We start from the raw sequence: 26,334 nt of genomic DNA on the forward strand, positions 1-26,334 counted from the left end.
TCCCCGTTGTTGACTGGCGAGTATCGGGTGAGCTGTACACGAGATGACTGCATCCACTGACTCAGGCCATTGATAGAAGTGCTACTGGAATGAGACAACAGAAAGTTCCTCCAGGGAGACGGGCAGTCTGACGATAGTGACCAGAGAGATGAGCATTTGCCCAGCAGAGTGCAGAAATGGTTGTATGAGATGAGCGAAGTGACCTCCATGTGGACGCAACCCACTGAAGCAGTAAAGTATCTAACAGTAAAGGACGGACAAAGAGGGACATGGTAACCTCATGCGGCGGTGGTAATGTACAGAATTCTCTTATTTTATTAACAATTAGCATTAGAGGAAAAGGGTGAATCAATTTCTAGTTGGAAGAAAAATGAACAATTGCCTAAAGAACTTTTTGGATGACTTACATGCACTGTAACTTGTTAGCTCCATTGGACTGGTAATCGGAGGACTTAAGTTCTTGTGTGGGACCTAATTAATGTGGTGTGGTCTGTGTTACCATTTGAAGTTAAAATTGTAAACTTGTATTTTCCAATACTAAGTGTGTTTTAATTGACCAGAGGATATGAGTTATATGTTCATTAACTAGTGTTCATTTATGATTGTCAGTAGATTTAATATAGGTATTGTGATAAGCTTTTGATATGTTTAAACCTAATTGTAAACTCATTAGATCTTTAATAAACATGTTTTACTATGTAAGCCTGAGTTTTGTTTGAGCATGAGACTAATTTACCACTCATAAAAGTTTGAACCTATGCATAAGGGGAAGGTATAGAATAATTAGAAAGGATAAGGCCGTGACTGCAAACTGAGATCTCTACAGATGCTATATATATTTAACGAATTTAGGTAGCTGTTAGAACTCTGGGAAAGTTTCTCTGAGCAAGAATTCTTCTGTCCTAGGACTCTGACTGTCGCAGCTGGAACAAACAAATTTGTCAGAGTTCGAAAAGGAGATGGTCCCAAAGAGATAGACTGGAGATCTCATTCTTAGTTTTGTGTGGCATTTGTGTATATGTTACATTAGTTTTTGTAATCCCTGAAGATGTCTCAGTGACTGAGACGAAATGTAGGAAGTATTAAAATCTGTTTTCAATCCTTTCCTAGTGCTGTATACAATCCATTAAGCCTCCGACATGTCCTCACAGCACTTAAGCCTCAACACACACACAGATCTTTAGTTGTTATTGTGGCAGTGAAGTGAGTTTTTTGCATTTAGCACTTTCAACATCAGATTAGGATTTGTTGATGGTTGTTTGTTACATGTTTTGGGACATCTGCATCTGAAAATGAGGCTACTGGTTAAGCCACTTGCACTATGCTGAATTTTTCTCTTTGTGAATACTTGGCATAAGTGTTGTTAAATGATGTCTTGAATAGTAGACAGGAATAGTATTTCTTGAGAATATTTTGAACATCTTTTATATTTGTGTTTATGCTTTGACTGTTGAAGTGAATATGGATATATGATATGGATTTTTGTGATTTGTGCAATTTCTTTTGCTTTATTTTTTTATGGCGATTTTTTTTTTTAATTCAAGCAAGTAATATTTAACATATTTGGATTATGTAGCACTTCCATATGGTGTAATTATTTCCAAGATATGGTCAATTCTCACTGTGATGAATTGATAGGGAACAAAAGAAATAGTGTTATACTGCAAACTTTACTATATTGAATTTCTTGTAGCATTAATGCTATGAGACTATAGTGAGCAAGTTTTTTTCAATGCTATTTTCAGTAAAAATTGACCAGTTATTTTTTAATTGTTTGTAAATCAGGGTTTCACAAGTTATTAATGCATCATTAGGTTAGAAATTAAATTATTTAAAAAGTTATTTTTTTTTTAAAAATGGATTGTTAGCCACAATAACCAAACAAGATTTAAAAATATATTAAAATTCTCATCATCAAATTCCTGATATGTACCCTCAGCAGGTGTACAAGATAATTATGATAGTACTACATGAAAAAGTTACACCATTAACTAACTTCCTATCACCAATTTTCCTCCAAATGAATCTGTCAGGACTCCAATGTTTCATCATCATCATCATCAAATTCCTGCCATGTACCCTCAAGGGGTGTACAGGATATGACAGTACTACATGAAAAAATTACATCATTACTAACTTCCTATCTACAATTTTCCTCCAAATCAGTCTGTTACTTGTCAAGACTCCAACATTATCAGATCTTATATTTCTATCGTCTAAGGCACTTTGTACCGTATCAATCCACCTATATCTTGGTCTACCTCTGGGTCGTTTTCCTGCCAACCTGGCAGAGAACACTTGTTTTGCTAATCTTTCCTCTCCCATTCTATTTAAGTGACCATACCATCTGAGATTAGCTCTGCTAACGCATTCCTGGATGCTGACAATGTCAAGTTCTTTCCTAATATCCTCATTTTTAATATGATATTGCCATTGATGCCATCTGTTCACGCCTCTAATCTTTCTCAGGACTCTCATATCTGCGGTCTCTAGTCTTTGGTCAAGTGTTTTACTTCTAACCCAGCTCTCAGATCCATAAGTTAAAATTGGTTTGAACACAGTCTTGTATACAGCTAATTTAGTGTTCCGACTAATTTCTTTCTTATTCCATATGAATTTATTCAATTGACTTCCCACGATACCAGCTTTGCTGATTCTGTTGTCTATTTCTATATTTAGTTTACCATCTTCAGTAAAAATTGTGCCTAAGTAGCTGAAATGTTTTACTTGTTCCACAGGTTCTCCATTCACAACACAGTTGACATTTTCAATGATTCTGCCTATTTTCATTGTCTTTGTCTTTTTATTGCTGACCTTCATACCATATCTATTACAACAGCTATTCAATTTAGTCAGAGAATCTTGCAGACTTGTAGCGGATTTATTTAGAAGTATAACATCATCCGCATAAAGCAAAGAGCTGACATTAACATCTCCAATTTTGATATCAGGTTTAATACCACATTCCTTCATAATGTGATCCATATAGATAATGAATAACAGAGGGGATAATGTACATCCTTGTCTCACACCAGATTTAACATTAAACCATCTTCCTGTACTTCCTTCAATTCTAACTGCTGACTCACAACTCAAATAAAGACTAAGTATTGCTTGATATAATGCCCCATTGACACCATATAACTGCAGCGTATTGAATAGATTCTCTCTTGGCACCTTGTCATATGCCTTTTCCAAATCGACAAAACTTAAATACAGATCTTTGTTATATTCCCATGCTTTCTCGACTATTTGTCGCAAAGTGAAGATCTGATCCTGACAGCCTCTATTTGGCCTGAATCCAGCTTGTTCTTCACCAAGCTTTTCTTCCACAATTCTTCTCAACCGTTTCTCAAGTATACTTGCATAGATCTTGCCAGGAACACTCAGTAGGGAAATACCTCTGTAATTCTCACATTCAGTTTTATTTCCCTTTTTATATATGGGTACTATGAGAGCTCTACTCCAATCATCGGGAATTCGTCCCTCTGTCCAGGCTTTCTGAACTATGCAGTGCAACCACTGTAAGACTCTTATACCACCATACTTCAGCATTTCTGGTCGAATATCATCTACTCCTGCTGCCTTTCCACATTTCAAGCCTTTGATGGCTTTTTCTACTTCAAGTATAGATATGTATTCCTGATTGCATGCCTGGTCAGTGTTTTTTATCACTGTGCTGTCATCACTGCTTGTTTCATTTAGCAGTTTTTCAAAGTAATTACTCCATACTTCAAGGATATCTTTTTCTCCTGTTTTCATTTCACCTTTATCATCTCTAATTCCTTTTACAGTACTCTTTCCTCCATTCCTAAGCTTCTTCAACAACCTCCAGAATATTTTGCCACCTTCTTGATATTTATTTTCTATATTCTTGCCAAAGTCCTCCCATGACTTTTGTTTAGCTAGTTTTACACACTGTTTAGCTTTCTTACATTTGTCTCTGTATTCTGTAAGAGTAAAAGCTGACTTATTTGCCAGGAACTTTTGATATGCTTTCTTCTTTTCCTTCACTGCCTCTTTAACTTCCTGTGTCCACCAGGGAGTTCTGATTTTTTTATCTTTGCACACAACCTCACCACATGCCTCTCTGGCAGAATCAATCAATGTTTCCTTCAGAGTTTGCCACTGAATCTCCAAGGTTTGATTCCTGTTCTCAAACTCTTTCATTTTCTTTTCAATAATATTTCTGTATTTTAGTCTACAGTTTACATCTGAGAGCTGCTCAACTTTTATTCGCTTTAAAACTCCAATGTTTTCAGATCTTATATCTGTCTTTTAAGGTGCTTTTTACTGTATCATCCATCTACATCTTGGTCTTCCTCTGAGTATTTTCCTATACCATCTCAGATTAGCTATATTAACATTCCTGAATGCTAACAATAGCAACTTCTTTCCTAATATCCTCATTTCTTAATGTGATACTGATATTGATGCCATCTGTTCACTTCACTAATTTTTCTCAGAACTCTCATATCAGTTTCCAGTCTTTGATCAAGTGTTTTATTTCTAACCCAGCTCCCAGATCCATAAATTAAAATTGGTTTGAACACCATCTTATACACAGCTCTTTTAATGTTTTGACTAATTTCTCTTATTCCACATAAATTTATTCAGCCGACTTCTACCATACAAGCCTTACTAATTCTGAAGAAAGCTTCACTAAAATCGTGCCTACGTAGCTGAAATGTTTTACTTGTTCTATAGGTTCTCCATTCACAATGCAGTTGATATCTTCACTGCTTTTGCCTATTTTCATGGTCTTTGTCTTGTTATTACTGATTTTCATACCAAATTTATTACAACAGTTATTCAATTTAGTCAGGGAATCCTGGCTAAATTTATTGTGACCCTTAAACATCCCATTAAAATTCATCATCGTCAAATTCCTGCTATGTACCCTCAAGGGGTGTACAGGATATGATAGTACTACATGAAAAATTCGCATCATTACTAACTTCCTGTCTACAATTTTCCTCCAGATCAGTCTGTTACTTGTCAAGACTTCAATATTATCAGATCTTATATTTCTGTCGTCTAATGCACTTTGTACCATATCAATCCACCTATATCTTGGTCTTCCTCTGGGTCGTTTTGCTGCCAACCAGGCAGAGAACACTTGTTTTGCCAATCTCCTTGCCCATTCTGTTTAAATGACCATACCACCTGAGATTAGCTCTGCTAATGCATTCCTGGATGCTGATAATGTCAAGTTCTTTCCTAATATCCTCGTTTAATATGATATTGCCATTGATGCCATCTGTTCACGCCTCTAATCTTTCTCAGGATTCTCATATCTGTGGTCTCTAGTCTTTGGTCAAGTGTTTTACTTCTGACCCAGCTCTCAGATCCATAAGTTAAAACTGGTTTGAACACTGTCTTGTATGCATCTAATTTAGTGTTCCGACTAATTTCTCTCTTATTCCTTATGAATTTATTCAGTTGACTTCCTACTATACACATTTATTGATTCTGTTGTCTATTTCCATATTTAATTTACCACCTTCACTAAAAATCGTGCCTAAGTAGGTGAAATTTTTACTTGTTCCACAGGTTCTCCGTTCACAATGCAGTTGACATTTTCAACGATTCTGCTTATTTTCATTGTCTTTATCTTTTTATTGCTGACCTTCATACCATATCTATTACAACAGTTATTCAATTTAGTCAAGGAATCTTGCAAACTTGTAGCAGATTTATTTAGAAGTATAACATTGTCTGAATAAAGCAAAGAGCTGACATTAACATCCCCAATTTTGATATCATGTTTAATACCACTTTCCTTCATAATGTGATCCATATAGATAGTGAATAACAGAGGGGATAATGTACATCCTTGTCTCACACCAGATTTAAGATTAAACCATCTTCCTGTACTTCCATCAATTCTAACTGCTGACTTACAACTCAAATATAGACTAAGTATTGCTTGATATAATTCCCCCTTTCACATCATATAACTGCAGCGTATTGAATAGCTTCTCCTTGGCACCATGTCATAAGCCTTTTCCAGATCAACAGAACTCAAATAGAGATCTTTGTTATATTCCATGATTTCTCCACTATTTGTCATAAAGTGAAGATCTGATCCTGACAGCCTCTATTTGGCTGGAATCCAGCTTGTTTGTCACCAAGCTTTTTTTCTACAATTCTTCTCAACCGATTCTCAAGTATATTTGCATATATCCTACCAGGAACACTCAGTAGAGAAATACCTCTGTAATTCTCACATTCAGTTTTATTTCCCTTTTTATATATGGGTACTATGAGAGCTCTACTCCAATCTCTATTCGTCCCTCTGTCCAGGCCTTCTGAACTATGCAGTGCAGCCATTGCACTTTTATACCACCATACTTCAGCATTACTGGTCGAATATCATCTACTCCTGCTGCCTTTCCACATTTCAAGCCTTTGATGGCTTTTTCTACTTCGAGTATGGATATGTATTCCTGACTATATGCCTGTTGAGTGTTTTTTTTGCCACTGTGCTATCACTGCTTGTTTCATTTAGCAATTTCTCGAAGTAATTACTCCATACTTCAAGGATATCTTTTTCTCCCATTTTCATGTCACTTTTATCATCTCTAACTCCTTTTACAGTACTCTTTCCTCCATTTCTAAGCTTCTTCAACAACCTCTGAATTATTTTGCTACCTTCTTGATATTTATTTTCTATGTTCTTGCCAAAGTCCTCTCATGACTTTTGTTTAGCTAGTTTTACACATTGTTTAGCTTTCTTACATTTGTCTCTGTATTCTCTAAGAGCACAAGCTGACTTATTTGCCAAGAACTTTTGATATGCTTTCTTCTTTTCCTTCACTGCCTCTTTAACTTGTGTCCACCGTGGAATTCTGATTTTTCTATCCTTAGAGACAACCTCACCACATGCCTCTGGCTGAATCAGTCAAGGTTTTTTTTCAAGGCTTGCCACTGAATCTCTAAAGTTGTCCTGTTCTCAAACTCTTTTTTTTTTTTTTTTCAATAATCTTTGTGTATTTTAGTCTACAGTTCACATCTGAGAGCTGCTCAACTTTAATTCACTTTAAAACTTTCTTACATTCTTTTCAATATGAAATTCAATTTTATCCTGCTCAAGACTAAATAGTGATCACTTCCAATTTCAAATCCTCTGTGCACTCTGGTGTCTTGCACCAGGGAGAAAACATCATTATCAACAATAACATAGTCAATGAGACTTTTCTTAATCCTTGTCTCTTCTCTCCATGTGAATTTGTGCACATTTTTATGTTGGAACATGGTGTTAGTAATAACTAGTCCATAATCTGAGCAGAAATCCAACAGGCATTTGCCATTATTAGCTTTGCTCTTTTCTCCAAATTTTCCCAATATATTTTTGTATGTCTGATCATTTCCTACTCTGCTATTTAGATCCCCAACAAGGACCAACTTTTCCTTTTTCATTGTGTCAGATCCTTTTTCTAAAGCATCAAAAAATTCCTCCATTTCTACCTTAGTAGAACCTTCTGTGGGACCATAGGCACAAATAAGTCTCATTGTACAGTTCCCCTTTCTGATATTTGCCCTCATCACTCTACTTAAGACTTCCTGCATACTTATCTAATTCTTCATCTAGCTCCATTTCTTTGCCATTCAGGCTTCTTATGTTGATAGTACCAATCTTTAACTCTGGTGATGCTGAATTGGGTTTTTTTTTTTCAGATTTGTTCCAGTAGCTGACTTTTCGCTGTTCACCCTGGTTCCCTGGTGAAAACAACGGCGGCCTTGTTTAACTGGGCGACGCCCCAGCCATTTTATGAGTTATAAAAGGTCAGTTGTCAAAGATAAAATAAACACTGGTTCTTGTTGGAGACCTAAACAGCAGAATAGGAAGCAAATCTCAGTATTATTAAAATTGTTTTGGGAAAATTTTAATCAAAAGGCAGTTTTAGTAATAGTGATGAATATCTGCTAGTTTTCTGTTCAGAACATGAATGAACAAGTCATTACAATACTAATGCCTTGTTCCATGAGCAAAATGTACACGATTGCTCATGGAGAGAGCACATACAAAAGGAAGTTTGATTGCAATATTACTGAAAGTAATACCTTTGAGAATTTTGAAAGTAGGTTTTGAAGTATTTGTAAGTATAAAATTTTTACAGTGGCTACACTACATAATTCAGAAGGCTTGATTGGGAACTCAAACATAAGATTGGAAGAGAAAGAGAGATCTCATATTTATGCATATTATTCTCTGTACCAGTACCAGTTTAGAAGAAATACAGTGAAACTGAACATAGGAATGATTTTCCTTAGAATATTCCAGAAAAAAAATTATGTAAGCACATTGGAGAAGAGAAAAGATTTTTTAGGGTAAAATTGGTGAACAAGTTTGTGGTCAAATAGGGATTGCAAATTTTACAAATAATTATTGAATAAGTGTAGGATGTACAGAAAGATTGTTTGATCAAGTGCATAGGTTACATGCTATCTTTATAATCTACACTAATGAACCAAAATACACTGGTGCCCAAAAACCTCCAGAGAAACACTTTTTGTGACGATTCATCTGCAATTACAGATGAATCAGCTTGTGACAATTTGTATAACTGACAATTTTGAGGAGAAAGCAGGTACATGTTCAAATTTTCGAATCACAAGCAAATGAATCGCACAGTATCACTCAGCAGGATAAAAGGCTGCGCTAAGCAAATTATGTTTTGAAAGAATCTCTTTTTGTGAAGGAAAAAATTACGAACTTGAATGTTTTGTAATGTAACACATTATCTAGATGATTTCATGTGGGGAAGAATTATTGGAAAGCTTGAAGGAGGCTTCAGAATTATTGATATTGCAAGAGAGTTTAGAATCTCACACAGTGTTGTATCCAGGATGTGGGCAGTGTTTCAAACCAGTGGAATATTTTCCCAGATATGTGCTAAGTGGTTGCCCTCACTCTACCATGGAGGATGAAGGCAGATTTTTGGTTATAACAGCAAAACATAATGGACACACCATGCAGGTCAGCTTGCAAGTCGACTCCATTCAAGCACAGCCACTTGGATATCTGACAAACTATGGCAAGACATCTACGACAAGTTAGGTCTATATACCCGAAGGTCTGTAGTCTTGCATCCCTTTATCCACAGTTCTTTGTAGAGCATGTTTTCAGTAGTGTTGTATCCATAAAAATTGGACAAGATTCCAGTGGACTAATGTACTCTTTACAAATGAGTCATTTTAGTCTTTCTTCTGTTTCTTGATCTGGCATGAAAGTGTTACTGCTTATCATTATGAAAATGTTCTTAAAAGGGATAGATACGGTGGTGCTGGGGATCATGATGTGGGAAGGCATTATACTTAATGGATGCACCGAGCTACAAGTGCTGGAAAAAGAGACTATGACTGGTGCACAATATTGCAATGGAGTTCTTCAGTATTATGTTAGATTGTTCCGTGGGTGCTGTAGGCGAAGAATTCATTTCTCTGAATGACAGTGCCACACCATATTGTACGTGAACAGTGAAGATGCTTCTGGAGACAGGATAATAATCAAATTGAACGGCCAGCAAGCTCCCCAGATCTTAACCCACCCCATAGAACACATTTGGGATGAGATAAAAATGCATTGCTGCTCAAAATTCCCTTCCAGAAAACAAGGCCTTATCCTTACTTTGGAGGAGTGGGCTAGTTTGCCTCAAGAACTCCTGCATCACTTGGTGCTAAGCATCGTATGATGTTGTGAGAGCTGCATCGCAGTTCGGGGTGGACATATTCCATACTGAAATGTCTCCCTGCATAGTTTTCCATAAGCACTGTGCCTTAAACTACATCCTTAGAAAATTGGTAACGTTTGCCAAAAAGGATTGCAATTTAATTGGTATGAAATTTATAACACATTCTTTGTGTAATATAATTTATTAGTATGCTGGTAATAAATTTGTCCACATTTGGCTGTAGTCATGAATTTTTTTTTTTTCATATACAGGTAAAAATGTAGTTCTTCCTTAGTTTATGGTCACTAGTGTATTAACTAACAGGATATCAGTAACATGACACTAATAATAACATGAGGTACAAACTCCTATAAATAGGCAGTATCCTATGCTCAGTTGTTTGATAATGGGCACAAGCCATGACTTCAAATGAAAGGGGTGATGGAAGAGGAGAGTAATGAATGGGTATAATGGGTTGCCAGAGGTGGTAGTGAGCACTTTGTTAGTGAATGAGTTTAAGGATAGGTATTGTGTGAATAATAGATCTCTTGCAATGAGTTTTCTGACTCCATGGAGACTGTAAAATAATAATATCTTAATTGCATTGCACTATCTAGTGCACTGGTTGAGAAATATAACCAGAAAATGATTTTTAAATGCTATTATGGTATGATATTCTTATTTATCAAAGTGCTGAGTCATATACAGATGTATAATGTAAGTCTCTAAATATTCCATTTAAAAGAATACTGGTTGTAAAATTATATAAACTTAAGTTTACATAATTTTACAAATAATACAAACTAAAAATTTAAGAAATGCAATATAAGTACTAATATAAAATTTAACATGTACAAATAATTTTAAAATTTAACAATTTTGAAAGATGTACAATTTTACAAAATATAGAATGAAAAGTTTATTACAGGTTGGCAAAGGATGCTGTTCAGCACTGAAAGGCATGGGCGCTATTGTATACGTAACAGAAATTGACCCTATTTGTGCCTTGCAGGCATGGTATGCAATCAGTTTTATTGATTTTTATAATAATAAAATAATGAAACTTTTTGTGTAATAAAATGTGCATTAATGTAATTGTTATATTTATTTAGTTGCTAGTAAAGTCCATTGGTTTGTAAGGTGGAAGGAAATTTTTTCCTCCTTTTCACTGTAGTTGTGTGTGTGAGAGAGAGAATGTGTACATTCATGTACTATTAAAAGAGCACATTTAATTGAGATTACTAAAATATTTATTACATAGTTGAATAGCTATAAAAATCACTCCCATCACTTTTGCTTTTCTTGGGAAGTTCAGGAAGCTGTGATTAATGGGTTTGTCAGCTATATAAATGTATTTTATGTATCACTCACCTGCAAAAGATTGTAAACCTATAGTACATTGGTTTTCTGGAGGAGTGGACTAAGGAATTTCTTTCCTTTTTTATTTATTTTTACATAATATCTCTAGAGAGCAAACATGGAACTTTTGTCAAGCCACAGTAAGCAGGGTGTAGACTCAAACTCAGGAATGAAATTCATCTCCCACTTCAAGCTTGTATTGTGTTTTCTGTCTTTATATATTTATATATATATAAAATTAGAAGTGATCACCATTTAGTCTTGAGCAGGATAAAATTGAATTTCATATTGAAAAGAAGAACATTTAAGAAAGTTTTAAAGTGAATAAAAGTTGACCAGTTCTCAGATGTGAACTGTAGACTGAAATATACAAACATTATTCAAGAAAAAATGAAAGAGTTTGAGAATGGGAATCAAACCTTGGAGATTCATTTTCAAACTCTGAAGAAAACATTGATTGATTCAGCCAGCGAGGCATGTGGTGAGGTTGTCTGCAAGGATAGAAAAATCAGAACTCCATGGTGGACACATGAAGTTAAAGAGGCAGTGAAGGAAAAGAAGAAAACTTATCAACAGTTCCTAGCAAATAAGTCAGCTTGTGCTCTTAGAAAATACAGAGACAAATGTAAGAAAGCTAAACACTGTGTAAATCTAGCTAAACAAAAGTCATGGGAGGACTTTGGCAAGAACATAAAAAAATAAATATCAAGAAGAGGGTAAGATATTCTGGAGGTTGTTGAAAAAGCTTAGAAATGGAGAAAAGAGTGCTGTAAAAGGAGTTAGAGATGATGAAGGTACTTCCATGTACTGAAAGTACATGGAAACAGGAGAAAAAGATATCCTTGAAGTTTGGAGTAATTACTTTGTAAAATTGCTAAATGAAACTAGCAGTGATGACAGCACAATGATAAATAAAAAAACTGACCAGGCATGCAATCAGGAATACATATCCATACTTGAAGTAGAAAAAGCCATCAAAGTCTGAAATGTGGAAAGGCAGTTGGAGTAGATGATATTCAAAAATGCTCAAGTATGGAGGTATAAAAGTCTTACAGTGGCTGCACTGCATAGTTCAGAGGGACGAATTCCAGATGATTGGAGTGGAGCTCTCATAGTACCTATAATATGAAAAAAGAAATAAAACTGAATGTGAGAATTACAGAGGTATTTCTCTACTTAGTGTTCCTGGTAAGATTTATGCCAGTATACTTGAGAAATGGTTGAAAAGGATTGTGGAAGAGAAGCTTGGTGAAGAACAAGCTGGATTCAGGTGAAATAAAGGCTGTCAGAATCAGATTTTCACTTTATGACAAATAGTCGAGAAAGCATGGGAATATAACGATGATTTGTATTTAAGTTTTGTAGATCTGGAAAAGGTATATGAAAAGCCAAGAGAGAAGCTATTCAATACGCTGCAGTTATATGATGTGAAAGGGGGAATTATATCAAGCAATACTTAGTCTTTATTTGAGTTGTAAGTCAGCAGTTAGAATTGAAGAAAGTACAGGAAGATGGTTTAATGTTAAATCTGGTATCAGACAAGAATGTTCATTATCCTCTCTGTTATTCATTATCTATATGGATCACATTATGAAGGAAAGTGGTATTAAACATGATATCAAAATTGGAGATGTTAATGTCAGCTCTTTGCTTTATGCAAACGATGTTATACTTCTAAATAAATCCGCTACAAGTCTGCAAGATTTTCTGACTAAATTGAATAACTGTTGTAATATATATGGTATGAAGGTCAGCAATGACAATACAAAGACAATGAAATTAGGTAGAAACATTGAAAATATCAAATTCATTGTGAATGAAGAACCTGTAGAACAAGCAAAACATTTCAGCTACTTAGACATGATTTTTAGTGAAGATGGTAAATTAAACATGGAAATAGACAACAGGATCAAAGCTGGTATGGTAGGAAGTCAACTGAATAAATTTTTATGGAATAAGAGAGAAGTTGGTCAAAACACTAAATTAGCTGTATACAAGACAGTGTTCAAACCAATTTTAACTTATGGATCTGAGAGCTGGGTCAGAAGTAAAACACTTGACCAAAGACTAGATACCACAGGTATGAGAATCCTGAGAATGATTAGGGGCATGAACAGATGGCATCATTGGCAATATCATATTAAAAACGAGGATATTTAAGAAAGAACTTGACATTGTTAGCATCCAGGAAAGTATTAGCAGAGTTAGTCTCAGATGGTATGGTCACATAAACAGAATGGGAGAGGAAAGATTAGCAAAACAAAAACAAGCATTCTTTGCCAGGTTGGCAGGAAAAAGTCCTAGGGGAAGACCAAGATATAGGCGGATTGATATGGTAAAAAGTGCCTTAGAAGATAGAAATGTAAGATCTGATGATGATGATGATGTAGCTTTGAGAGGTCATAGATTGATTTGGAGGAAAATTGTAGATAAAAAAAAAAAAAAAAATACACATGTCAAAATGTGTATTATCTATAGCAGAACAAACTGTCCTTATCAATAGCTTAAAGTTTGCAGTCTGCCCTAGAAAGGTACCAAAAGAAATTCTTTTAACAAAAATTGAGCTCAACCTGTTTCTTAACATCACGAGAAATACCCTTGCTCATTTTAAATTCATTCTCTTAATAAATACAGTGAAACTTCCAGCTGAGAATCTTGCACCACCTGAGAGATCTGTTTGAAAGAGGGTATGAAAACAATACATAAATAATAATCTTACCAGCAGCTACAGTAATCCTTGAGAAAAGGAATATGGCAACAAAAACAATTTCTTCATGCACTCTGTATATGACCATAATCCTACTAGTTTCAAGTTTGCGTAAAGAATCTTTTAAAAACTGCTTATGAATTCAGTAGAGATATTAGGCTAGCACTCTGCTCTCTCCATCCTTTTATCCCATGTTTTTGCAAAGAAAACATGCCTCTTGATTGTTGAAGGTTTAAAGTCACCTACATGGAATCTTTCCATATGCTTAGCAAAATGATTGAAGAGGCTAACAGTAAAAAAAAAAAAAAAAAAAAACTTGAACACTTTGCCCTGCAATCAACATCAATCTTGAGAAGCATAATGTAAGTGAGCTTTATGGTTAATTTGTTGCCATCCCAACTGATGAACTGTTTTTGTTACTATAAGATAACTTCTCAAAAAAATAAAAATAATAGCTCTTTTTAAACATTACATAAAGTCAGGATATTTTAAGTATATAATAACTCCATATACAAACAGAACTCAGGGTGTTCCCTGAGTTCTGTTTGTATATTAATGAACTTTTTCATGGAAACATTTGAAAAGAAAGTCTCAGAAAAATACCTTCTTAAAATGTAAGATGTCGAATTGGTATAATAATTTTTTAATTTGGAGCCATGTCAACTATACTCTGGGCTTTTGTAGAGACCACCAACATTCCAGCATAAGACTTACTTATGTATGAACTAGTCTATTGGTATGTCTCCTTTCTTGGATTTAAAACTAACTAAAGAGCCTCAAAAAAAGTTTATCTTCTTAATACCAACCTCTGCTAACAGATGCATACATGCTGCTACTTACAAACCTCAAAAATTACTCATTCGATTAATACTGGAAGTGAGCACTTGGCATCTTATTAATGGTCAGGAAAAATTAGCAAAAGAACTCCAATTTTTAGCAAACTCCTTCCTACAAAATGGCTAAAAAACATACTATCTCCGAGTTTTGCAAACCACCAGATACTCAACATACTTCCAGTGATGAAGTCAAACGTTTTATTTTCCCTATATTGCCTCTTTCAGTAAAACCAAAATCCTTAAGCAATACAAAATTAAGTATTTATTCCTCTCACCGAACTACAATCACCACTTTGATCCATTAAACCCAGATGTAGTCCTTTGAAATATCCAGGCATCTGTGGTGTAATTACAGATGCAGACGTCCGTGGTGTAATTACAACACTCCATACTACAGACAAATCTATTGCACAGCACATCAAAGAACATGCTAGAGACATAGAACACCAGAAAATGAAGCCACATCTATTTTATTGCATAATATATTTGGCTAATTCATATAACACTTCAATAGAGACACATTAAATTCTATCAAATGATTCCAAAATCTTACACTGATGTTACAATAAGACGAAAAGAAAAATCTGGGAACTTTGGAGATGTTATTGAATCCTGTACACTAGCTTTCATTTTTTTTTTAAATGTTTCCTAAGACCAGCCAAATGTGCAACCATGAGCTTAGTACTCTTAATAAATTGTTCTGTGTTTACCGATTGTAGTCATATTGAACATTTACACACACAGAGAACACACATAAAATTATTGAAATTAATAAATATCACCTGAATTTGTTTTTTCCAGCATGGATGGTTTAAAAGTAGTAAAGACAGCTGAAGTAATTAGGATTGTGGATATTGTTATCACTGCCACAGGTAAATCTTGCCTTTTTTTTAGCTCTGAATAATCCTGTTAGAGTTGACATTAAATATGAATAAACTAGATATTATCTTTTTTTTTTTAACACTGTTACCATCTTACAATGATTAGTTGTCTGCTCAATAGAGCATGGATATAATCAGATTCCTGCTGCCATTTTTGTCTGCATTTGTGAGAATGAAATGGTGTAATAATACCATCCTAACATTGTTTCAGGTGAATTACATATAGAATTGATACAAATGTTTCCTTTTCCAGTAAATCCATCTGTAACATTAAAATTGTACTGTTTCACATTTTAAGTTTTTTTATTGATGCATCACTTGCACCTTTGTTTTCCTTTTTGGATTCTGAGTGGTGTATTTCTTACTTTTTTTAATTATCTGAAACTAAACTACAAATCAACTTGCACACCGATTCATATCCTAGGATCTTATCCTCTTAATTCTATGAACTATAACTCTTCAGACATCTTTATAATTAACAAACATCTAATTTACAAAAAAAAAAAAAAAAAATATACACACAACATAGCCATTGGAGTACATAACTGTACTCCAATGATTTTATTTTGTTATTGTAACACTTCAAGTTATGACAAAAATATGAAAATCTGTGTAAATACTGCCACTTTCAATTATATAATCTCACAGTTTTTATCCTTTATGGAATTATTTAAATTTTGAAATAATTTCATTCTTGCTTCTGTTTACATACTCTCTTTCTTATTTCACTCAAGAGGAAAATTAACACAAACGTCTCCTACCTGTATAACAGCAACATAAATTCTTGCATCTTTGATCACAGAATAATGCACATAGCATACTGTATCTTGCCTTCATTAGGATCTTAAGTAAAACAGCAATAAAATTCATAATTCAAGAAATAGAACTTTACTGGGCTGACTTCTGTTTGCATTCTAGAACAATAATTCCCTTCAGTTTATTGTAACTAAATATGTCATATGATGAGCAATTATAATATACTACACAACTATGTTGTTCAACTGCTTTCCTTTTTCAGTCTTCTATTTCCAACTTTTCTTTTTATTTTTGCTGAATCTCTATAATATTAAAGATATGGAAAACAATCACAACTTTCTTTTGTCTTCTTTTCTCCCTGCAAAAGCTGATAATATAGGACGTCCATTATTATTCTCTTCTCTCCTGTGCATGCTTGAAATAAAGCAGAACTTGCTCCTTTTTGCTGGTTGCATTACTTTTAACTGTTTTTTCATAGCACAGGAAAGGTATTCATTTATAATTTTGTCAAGAAACAAGTGAAATATTCAACATTTCTTCATTTCACAAGAATTTTAATGTTGAGGTAAGTTTATTTAATTATTTCCACCTTGTAAACATCTACTTAAGCATTTTTCATGAGTATCCGCATACAAACACTAAAATTTCAAAAATTACAGCTCTTGTGACAAACTTATTTTTTTTATAAATAAATTTCATTTATGACTAAGCAAGACTTCAGTGACTAAAGATAAAAAAAAAAAATTTCACCACAAAATCTCTTGCTTGCTGCATAAAACAAACACTAGAAAACATATGTTTAAATGGTTACATGTTAAAATTACATGGGACAAACTTACACAAGGAAGAAATTACATATAGATAAAAATACACTAAGAAAAAATTACACAAATTTGAATATTCACACTGAAGTTTTTTACTTTAGAGTTTTTAAATTTTTATGATGAATTTTATATTTATTTTCAGATAAGAGTTCCATTAATTTTGTAATACTTCATAAGACCTACCTGTTGACTTTAATTCGATTAAAATATTATTGGCATTTTGTTGTCAAATTAAACACATAAACTTTCTTAATATTGCAAAAATTACTTTTATTTAAAAAAAAAAATAATAAAAAACAAACACTAAGTCATAATAAAGCTATACAACGTAAAAAATCCAATCGTCTATTAGATATTCGTAATTTTGTACAATATTTGAAATAAGTTGTTTTAATGAAATGTACCTACAACGTCCTGGGTTTCGTTGACCAGTTAAATGCTGCAAATAGTTTGTATGTTGTGAAGATAATTCTTTAACAATGTTATCCAAAAATTTCCAAACAGTTGGATGGGAACACTGAAAGAGTGACTGAAGTCCATAGTCCATGTTCTAGCTATACAGTTGGCTGCAGAGTGTCTATGGTTCCAAGTAGAAATATTGAATAGAGGTTGTCTATAAGTGCCGTTCCTGAACTGTCGACCTCAAATATGTGTACATTCGAAGTAAAGGAGAACTTGCTCGATTTGTTCATTATATTCGTCTAAATTAGAGAACAGATCAGCAACTTCTAAAAATGTTTCTAACACTTTTTTTTCTGGTAAAAGTGCAAGTGATTGTAATATTTTAATGTGTACTACAAAGGACTGATTGGATTCATATAGAGAATTTAGTTCACATTCATTTACTTTGCATATAATAGATTGTGATAAGTGGAAAAAGCAGCCACCAATTGTGATGTTTTCAAACACGGTACGGAAAGCGTTCATTGCTGCTGTTTCAAAATCAGACAAAATTCTTCGTGGTCGAGCTTGAGGAATTTTCTCCAGTAACATGTTCAGCATCTTCACGTGTATTTCTTCCTTTTTCCCTGGTAGAAGAGCCAGTAGACAAGGAAAAGCGACACCTGAATCATATTGGACATGGATACTGTATAACTGATAATATATTTTTGGAACCACTTTAAATGTACCATCTGCCAGCCAAAAATTGTTAACTACAAGTTGATCTAGAAGAGTCTTGTGACCAAATAGTATTATACATTCTGGATCTTCTGCCCTGGAATCATGATTAATCCATTTAGAGTACTTCTCTGGTATCTCAAAATTTTTGTTATCTGGATTTGACAATGTTTCTGATTGTTTTAGTTTTGGATCTATTTAATTGCCTCATCATGGAGCTCTTCTTTGGTATGCACATTTTTAATCCGTCTGATACAGTCACTAAACTGTTAGCTATAATTCATGGATAATAGTGGATGCAGAAGATGTCAAAATCTTGCAGGACGACTTGGATAGATTGGAGTTCTGGGCTAAGGAGAATGGATGTCAATTTAATGTGACAAAATGTAAGGTTATGCATTTTGGAGTGAAAAGATTAGCAGCAATATACCACATTGGTGGAACTGTACTCCAGGAGATTGATGAGGCTAGGGACTTGGGAGTGTTGGTGGACGGGGAGATGAAATTTAGGGGGGCACATTGCAAAAGTGGCTAAATCAGCTCATCAACTCACTTGGTTGTTGCAAAATACTTTGACGAGCAGAGACAAGCTAGTTATTATACCTCTGTGCCGAGCCTTGATAAGACCTCATCTCAACTACTGTGTCCAGATTTGGTCACCTAGTTTTCTTCTTGATGGGGAGGAGGTGGAGTGGATCCAGAGGCGAGTGACCAAGATGATAGTAGGTCTATGGAATGAACCTTATGAGAACAGGTTGAAGATTTGTGGGTTGCAGAAATTAGTTGAGGTGGAAAAGGGGAAATATGATTGAGACATTCAAATTGCTAAAGGGGTTCTATAGGATTAATTCAGAGGATATTTTTGAGATCAGGACTGGTGGTGGGAGAACTAGGGGACACCTATGGAAGCTGGGCAAGAGTGTGGTTAGCAGTGGTGTTAGAGCTGGGTTCTTTACTTTTAGAGTGGTAAACGAGTGGAATAAGCTGCCAGAGTCTGTTGTGGGAACTATGACGGTGAGTGAGTTCAAGGCAAGATATGATAGATACTGTGAGAATGTCGTATAGTTGTGTTGACATGATGTTTAGGGCCTCCCTCGATGAGTCTAAGGACCCCCTGGAGTCACCCGTAATAATAATAATTGCACGAGCAGTTGCACCTGGATTCGACATTTTTCTTTTCATTTGATTTGCAAGTTGATGAGCTTCGGATTCAAAAGTCCTATTAACGTGACAGTGTAAATGAAGACTCACGGATAATCTTGTTGTCTCTTGTATGGAGTAGCGATCGACAATATAAAGTTCTGAACATTGCACAACGCCATTGAATAGTTCTGATAGTAATTTCAAGGTGACGAACAAACTCATATCCTTTGTAAATTATAATTTGACTGCCTTTATTACTAACGCCATACTCAAAATCAGCCATGGGTAAATTAAAAATTAATTTAAAAAAATTAATCACGAAATTTATTACGTCACACGTTATACACTAGTCGTATTATGAGTCACTAAACTAGAACTGAAGAATGTAAGACAAATTTTCTTATATACCTTCACCCAAACAATTCTTAGAAATTCTTGAGCAGTTCATGGTGATTAACATTTGTCGATTGGTTTTACCTTTGGAAATTATTCCTTGTAAATCTGAGATAAGTACTAATTAGGGTAGCTAATCACTACATCATTTTGAGTTTCCAACTCATCCACCTCCCTAATCTCCAAATCTGCACTAGTGATTTACCCTTTGCTGGTTATAAATTTTGTACAATTTTTTGTAAATTTTATTTTGTGTAATTTCTTACTTGTGTATTTTTTTCTTAGTGTATTTTTATCTATGTGTAATTTTTTATTTGTTTGTTTTTTTTTCCCTGTGTAATTTCGAAATTACTTGTGTAAATATTTTCCTATTTTTCCTTTTAATTTTTTTCTTAGTGTATTTTTATCTGTGTGTAATTTTTTGTTTAATTTCGTAATTTCTTACCTGTGTATTTTATCTATGTGTAATTTTGTCCTTGTAATTTTTGCAGCGCAGTTTTATCCTGTGTAATTTTGTCCTGACATGGTTTAAATAACTTCAAAAAATAATAGCATTTTATAATAAATTTCTTAACTTAAAATTTAGTTCTTGTTTTTTTTATGTATTTGATTTGTGGGATATCTGAATATCTTGAATATCTTGTAGTTCTAATGCAGCTTAGAAGTGACTGTGGAGTGAATCTTCTTTTCTGGTCTACTTTTAGATAAATCATATACAGCATGATGCAGTGGTTTCCTTCATTTGTCATTAGTAATGCATTGCCTTTCTCCTCACAAATCTAGATCATAGTAACATTAAAATTGTTATTGTTTCATCATTAATTTATAAAAACTGTTTATCTTGTGCACATCGTTAAACTTTGTTTTTAAATGCCCACCAAAGAATCCACTTGAAATGTTACAAATATGGTCCAGTTTTTATAATCTTGTCTTGAAAGATTTAAACAGCTGTGTATTTTAGCTTGTAATGATGGTAAACAAACACTGGTAGTGCTTCCATAGAATGCTACTTTTTGCATTAATTGCTTAAGTGTCTTTAACTGTATTTTGCTTCTCTGTGCCAAGCAGTTGTAGTTTGTAATTGCACAATCAAAAAAAGTAGCACTCTTTCTGGTTGTGAAGGAAAAGATCATGTTTCTATTACTTAACTTCCAGAGCTTCAGAACTTCTCTGACTTCAAGCCACTTTAGACCTCCGTGAATTCAAGTAGTGGTCTCACTAAGTATTAAAATACTGCAAGACAACCTTCATGGACATTCATGCCAGAGTGGAATTTTAAATTCATGGCCATGGTTGGAGAGTGGAGATGTTATCTTACCAAAACCAACAAACTTACAGAATATTGTGATATCTCAACTGTTCATTACTTGTTGGATCTCAGTAGTATGATCAGTGTTTATGTCTGTCCTCTGTGGACACTCCTTCTGCATAGCCATCTTGGCTTACATCATTTCAGTGCTGTTTGAACTCAGAACTTCCATTTTGCTAAATGTTCATATCTTCATTTTCATCCTTATTTTTGGTGGTGTGGTTTAAAGAGTATGTCATCTGCATAAATTAGAGCTGAGATTAACATCTCCAGTTTTGATATCTGACCTGATGTCACATTTCATAATGTGATCCATAGAGATAATGAATACACAAAATAGTATGTACTGTTATATTGTGGTCTGCTTTTACTTTACTTTTTCACAGTTATATCTATCCACACAATTTGGCCAATTCTTAGAATGATTATGTATATTAAATAAATTGACAAAGGATTGACTTCTGAATAGAGTCCGATCCTCAGCAATAATGGTCTGGAGTTACCTCTTAATCGGGTTCTGGCAATATTTATTTGTTCAAGCTGCGCCAGCCAGATCCCTAGGTTAGAAATTAGTTTTAACCAAGAAGTAACCCTCAGAAAATATACAAAGTAAATCAATCTATTAATTACTCCTTATATCAATTTTTTATCTATCTCTCTTAAAACACTTTTAGATTGCAGTCGTGGTCTCTGTCATATATTTCACTTCCGCTCAGATTCAAATATTAGCAAGCGGTGCATTGGATTCAAATCAAGGCACAAAATAGGTTAAGATGATCAAGATGCATTTATTAGATTCAAAAGATTACACATTTACAATAAAAAACACTCGATAGGAATAGAGTTATCCCAAGTTATAAGGTTAGACATATCAACTGTAATTCACATATCACATTTAAGAATAGGCTCATTTCACTACACAAAATTCTAGCTAGCATCCCTTAAATATCTTTACTATCTTACACATATTCTTAAAACATTCACATCGATAATTCTATAGATCATTACTTATGGCAAATTAACTACTACTCATTCAGACAAATATTAAAGAAACAGCTATTTGGTTCTAAACACCGGCATCTAAAATTTCACTATAGTCCTTCATACAAGTTTAGAGTTATAAAACCTAACATCTCGTTTCTTCCATGACACATTATTCCGTTCTTTGTTAACAAAGGAATTATAAAGGGTTTTACATTACCACATTCCTGTAACTTATTCCGTCTATCCTTTCTTTATGATTTCCCTCCGAATGCTTGATCTTGTCTTGGGTGATTATAACTCACGGCTAGGTTTGGCCTTCTTTGTTCTGTCCTTTCATCGCATTCTCGACTGGAAACAGCATGGATTGAATCGATCCATGTGGACTTATGTGGCGGCCGGTTTCTTCAGGCTTACTCGAAAAGGTACTTAACATTTCTTCGTCTATTCCTTCCGCCTGACATCACGAAACGACTTGCCCGCTATCGATTAGACCTCGAACTGGAACTCTTCCTGACTCCACCAGAACTTTTCCAGCAACTCCAGATGAAAATTCCTAAAAAGCCGTGAATGGGGGGGGGGGAACAAACCAGTTTTATACCCTATATCTCTAGCGCCCTCTTTCACCCACAACTTGCTTTTTTTTTTTGCGCCCGGCTCCTACTTATTCTTAATTCAACTTGTTCTTCATTAGTTTTCTCTGTGTTTCTCTGTTGTTCTTAACCTTTTTTCAAGAATGCTTATGTAAATCTTTCCTGAAATGCTCAATGTCAAAATTCTGCTATCATTTTGAGGTTCAGTTTTATTTTCCTTTTTTATAAATTGGTACAGAAATAGTAGTTAATCTCCAGTCATCTGAAATTCAAAACCATCACTAAATATATTTATACTTGCATTTCTCTGTGATATTTTCTGACTGTTAACTCATTTAATAATTTTTCATTGCATTGACATCCTTATCTTCAATTTTTAATTGCCTTTTTATCTTAAATTCCTTTAATGATAATCTTTCTTTAGGATATTTCATCACCTTCATATTTATTTTCAGTATTCTTCAGTCTTTCCATGACTTATTTTGCTACTTTTACACATAACTTAGTTTTTATAAAGTTCTCTAGTACATGTGGATTGACTAGCACAAATTTGATTTTGAATGCTTTAATTTTTTGAGTCTGCCGCTGAATTTCACATCCATAAGCTTCTTGCTTTAGATTCTTTTGAAAAAATAATTTTATTTTAAATGTAGTGTGTGTGTGTCTGCACGTGCGCATGCAGTCTGTGCAAAATACGCATGTGTATTTTTTCAGACAAAAGAATATACAACTGTACTTGACAAGAAATTATATTTGTTATTATCCTTTACCCAGGTGTCAGCAAACAGAAATATGTACATGAAGTAACTTCACAATTAGGTTACATGTATATGGAGACAGATAATGGCATTGTATATTATTATAGTAAGTGCAAGTGCTTGTTGCAAGAATATACAGTTAGCTAAATCTCAGTTTGCAGTCACTCTGCCCTTATTTTTTCAGTATCCAAGTGGAAATCCCCTTTTTAAAAGGACATACAATAGAAAGATGTGTGGACAGAGTCAGAAAAGCTGTTTAGTTTTTACTTGTATATAGTAAATATAGTATCTTTTTTCTTGTATAATATTCATAAATTTCTGTAATATTCAATGATATACAAAAATAATGCATTTCTGGTATAATGTAAAGTAAGGAATATAACATGGTTCTCTCAGGGAAAAATATTATTTCTTTTACACAGTGATATCCATGGAAATTGTGTGATGGTACTTGCAAAAGAAAACTTTTAAAAAAAAGTTTATAGTATTCCAGTAACAGTTGTATAAACCATGCTCCCTCTTCTGGGGGTCGAGTCTCTGTAGTTCAGTCAGTATCAACAGTGCCTTTTTGTTAGAAAGACCTGGATTCAAATTCCATCTGGATGCAAAAAAAATAAGCTTTTCAGGTGAAGATGAGTCAACTGGTTTCTATGGCAAAGTTTTCCCTCTTGGAAACTCAGGTATTTCATCCAGCAAAATAGATTAGCTGGCCAGAAGAATGCAGTTTTAACAGATTTAATTTAATTTTGTATGGTGATTCAACGGCCGTGAGCCCCTTTAACAGGGAGGTACGGCACGGCACCACCTCATTCCCCTCTATTTTTATCTGGGCTTGGGACCAGCATAGCTGACAATTCAGACCTATGGCTGGAGGGACAGTCTTAAGTATTCCTGACTATATCCGTGTGTGTTCACGAGGTCTGGTTTGCCTGCTTGCAGAATGAAAAAACCCCAGATAAGCAGGGGGGGAAAACCCTGCTGTCCATGCCCAAGACTGGCTAACTTGGCTATGGCTGAGGAAGATCTTTAAGCTCCTCACGTCGTCAACAGGAATCGAGCCTAGGGCACTCCTTCCCCATGCATATGGTTGCAAAGCACATAGCCACTAGGCTAACCACATGGACAACAGACAATACATCGGCCTTGTGTCCTTAGTTGTTTCAGCCATAACTTCAGATTGCCAATAGCCCTCCTATAGAGTCAAAATGTGATTTTCACCACTTCAAAGTTTTACCATCGCATCATTTTATGAGATGAAACTTAAAAAAGTAAAAGCTCGAGCTTCATATTTTATTTTTCAAAGCCAGACAGTTCCCATAAGACTTAAGATTGTTTTCATAAAAATTTATCTTCCAAAGTTTTGCATAATTATAATTTTCATTGTAATTGGTAAGTAGAATTAATTTCATATTTTATTATTATTCAAAATATGTTTTTATTTTATAGGTAATAAAAATGTTGTAGCAAAGGAACACATGGACAGAATGAAGAATGGCTGTATAGTTTGTAATATGGGTCATTCCAACACAGAAATCGATGTGGTAAGTGCAATACAAACAAAATACTGATAAAACCAGAAAGTTTTTGCTGTTGTACAAATGTTTGCTTGATATTAGGAAGAGATTTCACTTAAATTTATGTCTCATATTCTTCTATGCATGTAGTGGTTTTTAGTGACTAACACATACAATAGATGGTATTTATAAATAAGAATAGATATGTGGCACGAATTTATCCTTCTGTATCAGATTAGTTCCATACTCTACACATGTAATAGATAAACCTGAACTCTAGACCTAAATAATAATAATATATATACAGTAGACTCCACTTATTGTGATCACTTTGGGACAGTCGCTTTTTGATAACAATAACCAGCTGATAACATTAAGCAAAGGATATGAAAAATTACATCATTTATTTATTTTATTGTTATGAACATTATTTAATTTATTGTTATAAACCACTTTATAATAATGAACATCATAAGATTTATTTTAAAAACTTACCTAGTGTTGTCTGTTGTGTGTTTGAATATAGTAGTTCATGAATTAATTGCTCATACTCGATGCCTTTCGAATTTTCTTGCTCTGTATTGCACACGGCGACGAAGTATTCATATCTGGGCATCGGTTGGAGGAGCTTCTAAAATTTGTTTTTCTATACTTGTATTAGGTTCACTTTCTTCTACTAGTTTAAAGTTCTCACTGGAAGCAGCTTAACATATTTCCGACACTCATTGTAGCCACCACTTCAACGTTGTCATCACTATTTACTTGCTTCTGTCTTAATGCTAAGGGCTGTTTTAATGAGGACTTAAAGTCAAATTCACTTACTGAAAGAGAGTAGTCGCCGATACTTTTATAGTTTATTTATTATACTATATTTGGCATGAAACTATCTGATTCCAATCTTTGAGTTTCTTATTCAGTGTTAAAACAATGTGGGATTTAATATTCCATTAATTTAAATAATCACAATTAGACTGTATTTATTCCCCACCCCCCTTGCATTTGCCTGGAAGATTTAAGATTTACAGAAGATTAAGATTATCCACCTGCATTTGCCTGGAAGATATAAGATTAAAGGATGATTAGTAAGAAAGTCAAATTTCAATGTTCTTTGTTAAATTTTCTCGTTATTAACCCTTATTTCTAGAATTCTGAGACACAAAAGGCTAAACATTTGAGGATATTGATAACAATAACTGGAACTTTGATTATAATAGAAGGATTATTTTTAATTCATTTTAAATGGTATGTTTTGAGACCAACTGATTTTTGATAACAATATCATCATCATCAAATTCCTGCCATGTACCCTCAAGGGGTGTACAGGATATATGATAGTACTACATGAAAAATTTACATCATTACTAACTTCCTATCTACAATTTTCCTCCAAATCAGTCTGTTACTTGTCAAGACTCCAACATTATCAGATCTTATATTTCTATCGTCTAAGGCACTTTGTACCGTACCATTAATATTAAATTAAT

General features: G+C 34.1%; 1 protein-coding gene across 6 annotated transcripts in view; it reads left to right on the top strand.

The window, feature by feature from the left end:
* Positions 1–26,334, top strand: part of LOC150101808 (adenosylhomocysteinase-like 1) — a 328,595-nt gene that overhangs the window by 247,380 nt on the left and 54,881 nt on the right. For all 6 annotated transcript variants that reach the window (XM_090400531.1, XM_090400532.1, XM_090400535.1 and 3 more), the window contains 3 exons: positions 10,606–10,694; positions 15,381–15,451; positions 24,783–24,877. In XM_090400531.1, the coding sequence (XP_090256657.1) occupies positions 10,606–10,694; positions 15,381–15,451; positions 24,783–24,877 (255 nt within the window). The remainder of the gene's footprint in view (positions 1–10,605; positions 10,695–15,380; positions 15,452–24,782; positions 24,878–26,334) is intronic.

This window comes from Typopeltis vanoorti, chromosome 11 (assembly GCF_054136105.1).
Source record: "Typopeltis vanoorti isolate ZY-2024b chromosome 11, IOZ_Tvanoo_1.0, whole genome shotgun sequence".
In the NCBI taxonomy this organism is placed as follows: domain Eukaryota; kingdom Metazoa; phylum Arthropoda; class Arachnida; order Uropygi; family Thelyphonidae; genus Typopeltis; species Typopeltis vanoorti.